At 41.0% G+C, this 12,887-nt stretch overlaps 1 protein-coding gene across 2 annotated transcripts in view; it reads left to right on the top strand.

Moving 5' to 3' along the window:
• TRHDE (thyrotropin releasing hormone degrading enzyme) overlaps window positions 1–12,887 on the top strand; it is a 203,209-nt gene that overhangs the window by 128,061 nt on the left and 62,261 nt on the right. For both annotated transcript variants that reach the window (XM_081878691.1, XM_081878690.1), the window contains one exon: window positions 166–231. In XM_081878691.1, the coding sequence (XP_081734817.1) occupies window positions 166–231 (66 nt within the window). The remainder of the gene's footprint in view (window positions 1–165; window positions 232–12,887) is intronic.

The raw sequence follows: 12,887 nt of genomic DNA, 5'->3' as shown, positions 1-12,887 counted from the left end.
ACTCGGCATATGTTGAATAAAAAATTGCCTGCTTCTAAATGTAATTATTTATGATAAGCCTATAATAATCATTAAAGGGATTAAATGTATATTGCATATGCTATTGCTGTAAGAATGTTTGTGTAATTTTTTTTCAACATTTCCTTTTATGAATTATGTTCACAGGGTGCAGCTTTAATTCGAATGCTGGCTAATTTTATGGGTCACTCAGTGTTTCAGATGGGCCTACAAGTATGTAGAAAACATTCCTTCTTTTCTTGTGTGCTTGTGCTTGCATTTCTGCCATTGTGTTTTTGTTGCATATATTTCTGTTAGTTTTTGAAACTACAGCTGTTGCATTGCTGATATATATTTAAGACAAGCTTTAGCAGGAAAAAATAGATAGTGCAGTGTAAAACCTTGTGCCATTTAAGAAAATAAAGGTGCCTTCCGCCATTTTTTAATCCATTTGTGAATCCATCATGAACTTGCACCTTTTTGAAAAAAAATGCTATCTTCACTGATATATATGTATGTATGTGTATATATATATATATATATATATATGTTTAAGTGATTTCAGAAGGAATGGGGTTAGATTTTTAAAGTACAAAAGCAATGAAAACGCAAGCTATATTTTTAAAAAACTATCATAATATTGTGAATAAATAGTTCTCTCTCTTCAAAACCCTTTTGCTTTTGATTAGCACGATTTCTTCATTGCCTTAATGATATTTTGGAAACTCACTTTGCATTTAACAGTAAATTAATGGCCAGCACATCTGGATGAAATTTTGAATGGCGTGAATGTTAGCTTGCGCTTTGCCAAGGATAAACTCTTTCCAAGAACAATTCCAAGTAAATTAAAGTTTCCAAAACAATTTAAAAGCAAACAAGCCAATGCAGAAAAACAATGCAACTCCCTTTATTCCATTGAAATTTGTTTAAGTAAATCATGTAACAGGCAGCTGTGATTGATGAATTATGTATGATGCAGTCTGTTACTTAGAGGTGTCCTTTAAAGTAAATTGATGTTCACCTGAAATACAATTATGCTAAAATGGAAGGAGCAATCAATCTTATCTGTTCTTAGTAAGCTTTTCAATCTGAAATTTAAATAAACTACATCTGGGATCAGGTCATATTTTAACATGGTAATTCTATCTTCAACCCTGTAGACTGGAAGGTAAAATAGAAAACAAAAGTTAAATAAGCATACCATCTGTACCATATAAAGATGTGTGTAATATGGCAATGACTGAAATAATATCAGAGTACTTTTTCTCTCTCCCAGAAATTTGGCAGGATTTTGATTGGTGGTGTTTTGAAATAGAGTTTTGTTCAATTGCCTCCAAACATCTGGTTTTCTTGTTTCTATAATATGTATGCATATAGACCTTTCTTTTTAGGCTTGCTTGCCTCAGGGGAAGGGAACCCACCAGAAACTTGTGTCCAGGAACTTAAAAATGGTTAATATACCCATTCTAAACTAATCATGTTTACCTGCATTTTGGTTTTAGTATTGTTATGCTTGTCTGGATGTTCTTGTTGCTATTGATAATCCTGTTTTTACTGTTAAATTGGGAATATATGGCAGTTTATGGTTACATTTGAGTGTTGGTTGGATATTCCGTGTCTTTTTAATACACTGGAAGCCACCTTGAAAGACCTGGTGCTATAAATGTGCAAAAAATATTAAATAAATAAATAAATGGAAATGATTACCTGAAGAAATAGAAGGTAGCAATAGACAGCTAGTATGGCTTTATAGCACTGGGGGACTGAGGTTCAAATGCTCCCTACCTACAAATCTCAGCAAGTAAACTTTTATGTCACTATGTCTCACCCTAACCCTAGTCCAACTGCTGCTGTGAGGATAATATGGTATAACCCATCAACATCATTTTCAAGTATTTGGAGGTTGTTGTAATTAATAACACCGTACTTTTCCGTGTATAAGAAAAGGGGTTTTTTATTTAAAAATTATGTTGGGGGTTGTCTTATACATGGATAGTGCATGGGAGGGGGTGTGGGATTGGTTACTGCCAAGAGCAGGAGATTGTGAGCGGTGATTGGGCATGTTATTGGTGGCTGAGGCAAGGGCTGGTGTTGATTGGTTGTCACTGCGGCAATTGGGCGGGTGATTGTTGGCTTCTGTTGGCGAGGGGACAGACGATAGGTGGCTTTGGCGACACTTGCGAGTGGCAGTGCTGGTCTCCCAGTTCCTAGTCCAGCATTCACCACTGCATTAAGCTGTCTCTGCAGTGTCTATTTCTGGTAGAAGTTTTAAAGGTAATAAGGCAGCTGATGGGGGTGGGTGGGATGGGGAAATGGTTAGCATTCTTCTAAAGCCCTCCTTACATCACTGTAAATGGATGTCTATATCAAACCATTAGGGAAAAGTTTTCTCTCTCTCCTGGCTGACGGCCATTGACTGATGTGTGATGATTTCATTTAAAATAGTTTTGTTTGTGGTTATTCCTTACATGAACTGACATTGGTAGGTAACTTGGCCTGTTTTCAAGAATGAAGTATCCTAGTAAAATAGTGTGTGTGTGTGTGTGAGAGAGAGAGAGAGAGAGAGAGAGAGAGAGAGAGAATAAACCCTTTTTAAAAAATCCATACATTATTATTTTTAAAGAAAAATCAGTTTCTATATTCATATTGCGCTTTGGACATGGGTTGTAACTATAGTTGTTGAAGATCAAATATACCTTAGTATGGCTTTGTTTAAAGAGGTATATGCTGTCATATCCATCCCTGAGGGGATAGCTAGCTTAGAGTCCTTTTGCATTTATCTTTTGCATGATTTGATTATTCTTAGACCAATGTGTATTTCTGTGAGTTTGTCTACATTACATTTCATTTGCCATTTGGCAGCTCATTGATCACACAGATCTGTATCCTTTTGAACTTCAGTTGCTGCTATATTTGTGTTCATCACTCACTTTGATTTAGTGCATCATCAGCAGTTTGCATTAGTTTACTGTGGGATCTCCTGTCTCTGTGATAAATTAACATCTTTTGTGGTTTTGCTTGTACTGTATACATCATGCCAAGGACCTTTTATCCACTCTACTAGACAGACACTTAAAGCTGAGAGACCCTTTAAATGTTAGCCTAGCTGCCTGGGAAGTATTTTTAAGGAATGCCACCCAAGTTGCTGGGAAAATATGTAATTTATAAAACCACATGAGCTTATCACATGAATCTTTCTCACAGAACTGACCCATATATGCTTAGGACTTCCAAGATACACCCCACACTTCCAGTTATGTGATTGGGCTTACTTATTTGTTTATTCTCACACATTGCCTCAAGGTATCTTACAGTACAGTGGTACCTCTGATTACGTACTTAATTCGTTCCGGAGGTCCGTTCTTAACCTGAAACTGTTCTTAACCTGAAGCACCACTTTAGCTAATGGGGCCTCCCGCTGCTGCTGCTGCGCCGCCGGAGCACGATTTCTGTTCTCATCCTGAAGCAAAGTTCTTTAACCTGGGTTAGCAGAGTCTGTAACCTGAAGCGTATGTAACCTGAAGTGTATGTAACCTGAGATACCACTGTACTTACAATTAATGAAACCCCTAAATAAAAGATAAAATCCATAAAAGCAGTAGGAAAACACTCACACTTAACAGTAAAATACAATAGCAGGTAAAGCCAAAAATCAATAAAATCAACAGAGAATTTTCAAGTATTAAAAACAATTAGAGGCAGGAGAGATCACAGGATATACATTAGCTGATGTTTGTAAAATGGTGAAGAGGATGCTAAGGATTGTTCATGGATACTCCTAGATCAGATTACAAGTGAAGATAGTTAGTTGCCATGATACCACCCAGTTCCTATGTTCTAAAACAGCATAGGAAACATGCCACAGCACTAAGCTAAAATCCCCTGCCATCACCTTTTGGAATCTGACATCTTCATAAGAGTGAAACCATGAGCACCGTCCTCCCAGTCCCCATCTCTATCAGCTGGTTCACAAGAATTTAGTGGCCTGGGATACTGAAAGCCAGTGTTCAGCTGGACTCATTTTGAGTTTCATTCCATTTGTGTTCCTCCTGTCTCCTCAACTGCTTCATTAACACCCTGCTCCCCAAAATCCCAGAAAACCAGGGATGCAATTGAGTTTTAATTGTTGGGTGGTGTTACTTAGGAGTGATCAGGTGCACCCAACATTGGGGGGGGGGGTGTTGTGTGTGTGTGTGTGTCGTCACGCACGCAACGCCCCCCAATCCGTCCAGGCCTACTGGGATGCGCAGGTGTCCCTTTGAGGATTGCCAGAGTGCCTTCCTGGAAGGCTTTCTAGCAATTGTGGCGGGGAGCATGGAGGGCGAAAATTGCCCTCCAAGCCTCCAACCCCCACCCAGTGGGTTAGCTGAGGAGAGGGGCAGCAACTCTGCTGCGATGCCCCTGCTTCTTTCTGCCTCCTGGGTCAGAACTGACACAGGAGCAGAGCTGTGGCTGGGTGCCGCACGGGCCTGTACAGGAGAGGGGTGGCAGCACAGCAATGCTGCCCCTCCTCCATTCCACCCCCAGGTCAGACCTGACTCCTTTTTTCCATCATAATCTAGTACTTACTCTCTACTGGTACAGGAATCTGCACGGACATTACTGCAATTAACCAGTCCCCCAACCAAATGCAAACAGGAAGAAATAAGGCTAGATTACTTGCAGGAAATCAGCGTTGCACATAACAAAATATTATTTATTTTGCTTCCTGGAAACCACTGCTTGGGTCTTTAAAACACGCATGATATTTTAATTTTCCTTGAGTCTTCTTTTTTCCTATCCATTGGTAGGCACTTTAGTTTTTTGGGGGTGGTCTATAGCTAAATTGAAAATATTCTGTACATTTCCTGTACATTTCTCTCACACACACTCTGTCTCTTTCTGTTTGTGTATTCTTGCCTGGATTTTTAATAATGCATGATAATCTATTAAGATATCCAACTGCTTGTTAAGATCTGTCTAGTAATACTTGAAACTGAGGCTGATTAAAAAAAAGTCCTGGGTGGTTGGGCAGAGTGCACTGCATGGCAGGTTTTCATCTTATTTCAATAAGAAAAATTAATAAATCATTTTTTTCCTGCTCTGTTTCTTAGAGACATTACCACTATATGAGAAGGAATATAATATCTTTGTTTCTAATAGTTCAGCTGATTTATTCTTTGTCCCATGGCTACTATACAACGTGTACTATATTCTTCATCTCTTCTCAGTCTGCTTGACCCTAGAATTGTACATGCTGCTTACTTGAAGATACAAGTTTTTGTATAAAGTGGTGTTCGGGGGGGTGAGTGTTCGGACCCCAGGGCACTTACTTGTGGGGTGCCACAGGGCTCTGACCTCTCCCCCATGCTTTTTAACATCTATATGAAGCTGCTAGGAGAGATATCAGGGAGTTCAGGCTGAGTGTTCACCAGTATGCGGATGATACCCAGCTCTACTTCTCCTTTATATTGTAACTAGTGAAGACAGTGAATGTCCTGTGTGAGTGTCTGGAGGCGATTGGAGGATGGATAACGTTTAATGCCATGGTTCCCAATGTGGGGCACACACCATTACAGAGGGGCAATTTGATTTTTAAGGGAAGCTATTTGAGAATGAGTTATTAACAGTTAATGGCCTTTTGGGCTTCCTCCATGTGAACAGGAGTTCACTTTTTGAATAATAGGAATTATATGCCACAGGGAGGGCATCAGGATTTTAGAGATGCTTAGGTGGGGCATGACCAAAAAAAGATTGGGAACCACTGGTCCTAATGGATTGAGGTTGACTCCCAAGAAGTCAGAAGTCCTGTTTCTGAGGGATAGAGGGTGGGCGGGCGGGGGATTCCTGGTCCTGAATGGGATAACTATGCCCCTGAAGGACTAGGTATGCAGCCTTGGAGTCATTTTGTACTCACAGCTGTCCATGGAGGCTCAGGTCATTTCTGTGTCCAGGGTAGCTGTCTGTCAGTTTCATTTGGTACATTAGTTGAGACCCTACCTGCTTACACACTGTTTCACCATAGTGGTACATGCACTGGTTATCCCCCGCTTCATCTACTGCAAAGTACTCTATGTGGGGCTAGCTTTGAAGTTGACTTGGAAGCTACAACTAATCGAGAATTTGGCAGCTAGACTGGTGACTGGGAGCGGCTGACAGAACCATATAACACCGATCCTACAGGATCTACACTGGCTCCTAGTACGTTTCTGAGCAGAATTCAAAGTGTTGGTGCTGACATTTAAAGCCCTAAATGGCCTTGGCCCAGTATACCTGAAGGAGTGTCTCCGCCCACATTGTTCAGCCCGGGCACTGAGATCTAGCTTCAAGGGCCTTCTGGTGGCTCCCACACTAAGAGAAGTGAGGTTACAGAGAACCAGACAGAGGACCTTCTTGGTAGTGGTGCCCACCTTGTGGAATGTCCTCCCATCAGATGTTGAGGAGATAAATAGCTATACAAATTTTAGAAAACATCTGCTGTTTGCTTGTTTTCCCAAAACAATTGCTAAGATTAACCACAGTTTGTCCCAGTTCAGAGATAATTACAAACAGTGGTTAGTTGAAAATGGAAACAAATGCTTCTATTCTCCTCATGCCTGCAGCAAAAGAGGAGAGGAGCAGGAAGAATTCATGAGCCCCAGACTCATTCATGTACCACCAAACTATACTTTAGCATGATATCTAAAAAGTCTCTTACATCAACTACATTTCCTACAAAGAAACTTGTCAAAGAACCACCTGAACAGAGCTGACCTGTCTATCCTGACTGACAGTCTTCCTCTGTCTTTTCTCTGCATGTTCTGTGATGTTGAGTTGCTGGGCTAAATCCTGAAATAGAAGATATTCACCCTACAGTTAGAGTTTGAGAATGTATGACTGGATTTATTTATTTTTTAAGTACAGTCATACCTCAGGTTATAGACACTTCAGGTTGCGCGTTTTCGGGTTGCGCATTGTGCCAAACATGGAAGTACCGGAACGGGTTATTTCTGGGTTTCAGCGCTCGCGCATGTGAGAAACACTAAATCTTGCTTTGTGCATGTGCAGAAGCGCTGAATTGCGACCCGCGCGTGCGCAGATGTGGCGCTGTGGGTTTCGAACACTGCAGGTTGCAAACGTGCCTCCCGCATGGATCATGTTCGCAACCTGAGCGTCCACTGTACAGTAGAACAAATGTTTCTCATTGAGAGTGACCCTGACATTGCTGGTGTGCGCCTGAACCAGCTCAGTCAATACTGGCACAATTAACAAGTACTATTACAATGCCTCTGGAAAATACTCCATTCTATTCTCTGGTAGAATGCCATTATATGAGTTTGTAAAATGTCAATCAATATTGTTGCTAAGTTGAGAGAGAGAGAGAGAGAGAGAGAGAGAGAGAGAGAGAGAAAGAAAGTTACTATATAGGAATTCTCGGGAATGCTTTGTTTTTCATTGACATAATCCATCAAATAATATATTCCTTAAAGCAAATTTAACCATCTAGTAGAGGTACCTTGAAACTTTATAGGCACCATCAAACCATGTTCAGTAGTGGCTGTGCCATCCCTTAAACATTTTGTTTCAGATTTCAAATGCAGATTACTTTGTGACCACACTCTCATTGCCTTTGTGACATTCAAAGCTAGCTAATAGGGAGCTTTTGTACTAATAGAAAAAAGGGGTCTTCGCATATACCCATATTAACAAACTGGTTTCTGAGGGGAAGACACAGCTATTTCCTTCAGGTCTGTCAAATTTAGAGCTTCACAACTGCAAACATTTTATTTAAATCACTATGTGTATGACTTCATAAATGATACATAATGATACATAAATGTGTTTTTCTCAGTTTGGGGCCCTGGTTCAGATCTTAGTGCACTGCTGTTTTCAGTGTTCACTGATTACTTAACTGTTAATGTAGCCATGATGAAGGGTTGCTAATCCATAATGTTCATTAGTAAACACACAGAGAGACATTTCCCTCACTTATTACCTCTGTGGGGCTCAGAACGGACCACCAGCATGCCTTTATTTGATAGGCCTCACAACTCGAGACAACCTGCAAATAACCATCTACATCCTATGGCCACAGGGCCCAGTAAGCACCCCTTCTTTGCAATCAGTATGGGACTGCGAAAAGGGGGCAGAGCAGCACAATGCAAGGGCAGATGGACTTCATTCAGCTTGGCAGCCCATAAGTTCTAGAGATCTGTTATAAGCAACAGTGGCGGATCTTGGGCTTTCAAATTTCAGCGGCACCCGACGTTTGGCACACCCGCTCTTGCCTTCCATTTGACATCATTGTTCTGGTGCCCTCTCAGCTCGGCGCCCAGTGCAGGCGAACCAGTCACGCTCCCCTAAATCCACCTTTGTAAGCAAAGAACGCACTAGCACATTTTAGGAGGAAGACAAGTAACAGATGGTATGGTGGGACCGAGGTGCTTACCTGAGACCAGCTGGTGAGTCGCTGCTGCTTCCCCAGAGGGTGTGGTAGTGTTGAACGAACACACCAACTGAGCTAATTTGATGTCCCTTCTGGTGGATTTCCTCCTCGCTGAAGTTGCCGCCGTTCACCCCATCCCTCTTGCCTTGTGGTAAGCAGCAGTGACTCACCTGGTAGAAGGTCAGGTTATTGTCTCTGCCCTACTACATCATCTGCAGAGGAAGATTTTAATGTTATACTGCCCATCCCCAATCCTCTTCAAATCTGGTGCTATCTTTATCCGAGCCATCTCTAGCTCTTTCAGGTACACATTAATTCATCTGAGGGCAGAGGGGAGGGAGAAAAACCAGAAATTGCACTAGGAAGAAAAGTTCCTGTTTTAAGGAGTAAGTTGAGCCATAGCCATTTTCAGGTGCTGGATTTGTTTGTTTTGTGTGTGACGTTGTTGTTGTTGTTGTTGTTTGCCTTGTGTAATTGAAAGGAAACAGCAACAAGAGAAATTTTTGGAAAACTGGGGTGGTGAATGCAGAACAAGGCCAGAGGTAGCCATGCCCCCAAACGCTGAAACATTTCCAACTGGTTCATGAAAGTGGGATATGGGATCACATAGACTATGTCAGACATATTTGTGGATGGAGTGACAGAGAGGTGCAGAGAGAGAAACAAGGGCAGAGGAGTAGGACAGAGTGGGATGAGGTACCAATTTAGCCCTCCCACAGTGCCTGTGAGGATCACTTGGGGTAAACTTAAGATATCTTTCTGAAAGAATTGCATTTATTTATTTATTTATATTTATTTATTTATTTACAACATTTAATCTTTTTGAAGGCAATGTGTTTCAGATTTAAGAAAAGCATAATATACGGTGGCCACATAACTTTACCTCACCAAAAGGTAGCATGTCAACAAAAAGAGGACACAGGTTTCCATAAAATATGCATGTGCTAATTCATGGGTATAGATAAAAAAATCAGAAAGAATTACTGTATTATAAATAGAAATACAGTACATCTCACGGTAGGGGCGAAAACTTCCTGCATGCCTGCTCAGCATGCTCTCCAGGTGCTGCCTGTTGATGAACAAATTCAAACACCTTGCTCTCTCCCCCAGTGGTTCTTTATCTTTAAACCAGACTGCTCTTCAAACAGAGAAAAACTTTAATGAAAAAAGTAGGACAAATAGCCACCCTAGCTTAACACTGATTTTTAAGTTGGGCACATTTAAGTGGTTTTTAATAATAATAATAATAATAATAATAATAATAATAATAATAATAATAATTGACAGTGTACTATCAACTGTAAATTGCAAAGAAGGAAAGAATTATCCAAATTATAATTCTACAAATTTATGTATCAGTGCTGGCTCAAGAAAGAATTATAAGATACTAGAATCATTTCTCTTGCCTTAGTACTTAAAGCTGCTTGTTTGAGGATAATAATTTAATTGCACATATGCCTTTCTGGTAGCAAAGTGTTTTTTATTATTGCTTCTAATTGCACTCACTGTTGAATTTGAAACATTTTTTAAAAAATAAAGGCATGGAATAAACCTAGTGTTCTTACAGTATGTCATAAGGCATTTTATGGTGCGGTGAACAGGTGAACGGCTGCAAGGGAAGCAAGACTCTGCTCAGCCAGTCCTGGTTTTGTAATATTTTTATTCTAAGTTTGACCTGCCCTCTCCTTGTAATAATTAAATGCCCTTCAACTTGCCTGCTCTGATTGAGCTGTATTGCTGCTTTCTTGTTTGGGCTCATTTTTTCCTTATCCTTATCTGAGAACCTTAAACAATGTCATAAGTTCATGTGGGTCTTCTTCCTCCATTTTCTATAACGTTTCTTATCCTTGTGCCTATCAGCCAAATCAGTTTGTTCTTCTCACAGTAGATTCCGAATACCAAGTTGATCCAGAAGACCACAATTCTCATGTTATAGCCTGGTCTTTTTAAAGTTTCTACTGCAAAATATTAGTGGTGGGGTGAATATTATTTGTTGCTAGGGTTATGTTTATTTTTTTATACTCCCAAGGCTAATAGATACAGCCAGAAAGAAAACCCTAATATGATGAACAGCAACAAATACCGTATTTTTCGCTCTATAAGACGCACCAGACCACAAGACGCACCTAGTTTTGGGAGGAGGAAAACAAGAAAAAAAATTCTGAATCTCAGAAGCCAGAACAGCAAGAAGGATCGCTGCGCGCTGAAAGCAGCAATCCCTCTTGCTGTTCTGGCTTCTGGGATAGCTGCGCAGCCTGCATTCGCTCCGTAAGATGCACACACATTTCCCCTTACTTTTTAGGAGGGAAAAAGTGAGTCTTACAGAGCAAAAAATACGGTAAGTTGTTCTCAGGGTATCTGAAGCATCTAGCTTAACACTATGCCTACTGCAGCCCCTTTCAGACTTTTGCCTGTGCACATCCAGAGAACTGTGAAGAGGCTGTCAGTGTTTTTGAAAAACAAAAAAGGTTCTGACCTCCCTTTGTCGCCTCAGCCTGATCCTTGGACCCTTGTCGGCATAAAAGAGTCCACAAGAAAAGTATCCTTGCAGAGTACTTTCTGCTTTTTATTCTTAAAAGTCTTTCTGCAAAAGCAACTGACCAACTGTACATACATCAACACTACCAGCTTTCACTAACCAACCAACCAACCAACCCAACAACAAACTAACATTTCTCACTCTATATATAGGGTGCAGGGTGCTGACTCATGCTGACCAGCTTTTTAAGCGTTAAAGAAACAGCGGCCAATTTTCAGCCGTGACAGAAGCAAGTAGGGCTGGTGCACTGGTCATGCCCCTAACATTAATACCCATCCCAGTCCCCAAACCTTGGCATATTCAGTTCAGTTGTGAAATAAGACCCTAAGATCAGTGAGAGTACCTGATAGTGCAGAGCTCCCAATCGTTAAGAGGAGTTTTATATGCATATACCTGTACTTACATAGGTTTCTCCTTCAGACACATGACTCGTCAGGTATCATGGGAATGGAGCTGGAAGGCATTCATGTTGGGAAGAGGGTTCGAGTGCTCATCCCTTATACATTCATTATGGGCCCATTATCAACATGAATGCCCTGCCAGCTCCATCCCCTAGACCAGGCTTCCTCAACCTCGGCCCTCCAGATGTTTTTGGTCTACAACTCCCATGCTCCCTAGCTAGCAGGACCAGTGGTCAAGGATGATGGGAATTGTAGTCTCAAAACATCTGGAGGGCTGAGGTTGAGGGAGCCTGCCCTAGACACCTGCACATTTGGGTCTGAGTGGAAACTTAGATCTTAGAGATGTGAAATTTTCTGAAACCTGTGAAGCATAGGGGGAAAGAAAAGGTTTCTCCTAACAGTTATTGGGGTGGGGTGGGGAGAGCTTGCCAACAAAGTATAGTTAAAGCTATGGTTTTTCCAGTAGTGATGTATGGAAGTGAGAGCTGGACCATCAAGAAGGCTGATCACCAAAGAATTGATGCTTTTGAATTATGGTGCTGGAGGAGTCTCTTGAGAGTCCCATGGACTGCAAGAAGATCAAACGTATCCATTCTTAAGGAAATCAGCCCTGAGTGCTCACTGGAAGGACAGATTCTGAAGCTGAGACTCCAATACTTTGTCCACCTCATGAGAAGAGAAGACTCCCTGGAAAAGACCCTGAAGTTGGGAAAGATGGAGAGCACAAGGAGAAGGGAACGACAGAGGACGAGATGGTTGGATAGTTTTCTCGAAGCTACCAGCATGAGTTTGACTAAACTGCGGGAGGCAGTGGAGGGCTGGCGTGCTCTGGTCCATGGGGTCATGAAGAGTCGGACACGACTAAACAACAACAACAAGTTTCTTATCAAACCCAAATCTTGCTCCCCCTTGAACAACATAAAAGTTGCAACATGTATAACTTAGTTATAATACAAAATTGTGCCATGTGGCATATTTATGACATTTAAAAATAGTTTTGTACAAGCAGAATTGCAAATATACCAACTTGTATTCCACTTCCTTCTGTGGGTCTTGGCTAGAGCTCAGTTTTCAACCATACTTTCTGATTTTACATGCAACTAGTCTGCTGTAGTTTCTGCCCTATGACCTTCTGACCTTTTTATCCTCCTACAAGGCAGGGCAATAAGCTGCTTGCTTGTTAGTCTGTAGCAGAGTGCTCATATCACAAGTCATTTGAGGATAGAGGTAAAAAGGTTAACCATAATGGATCTGCCAGGTCAAAGACCACAGAAGCAACATACATAGTATCTCCAAACTACCCTGAGGCTTCTCAGAAAAAGGCAAGCAGCAAACAACAAAGATCCTTTATGCTCTTCTCCTAAAGATGGCGCCACCTTCTAGGTGCAGTTTTGAGTGTTGTACTGCATATGCAAGAATCATCATTCTCTAATGCTGTATGTGCAAGAATTATCATTCTCTAATGCTGTATATTCCTAAATAAAAACTGTTAAAATCGTTTTACTCATCCAAACAGACAACATTTTTCTTTGGAGTTTGTTTTCTT

The sequence above is a fragment of the Podarcis erhardii genome, assembly GCF_964252035.2.
Source record: "Podarcis erhardii genome assembly, chromosome: 10".
NCBI lineage: Eukaryota > Metazoa > Chordata > Lepidosauria > Squamata > Lacertidae > Podarcis > Podarcis erhardii.
The sequence above is the reverse complement of the archived record's forward strand: the minus strand, read 5'-3'. Positions and strand labels throughout refer to the sequence as shown.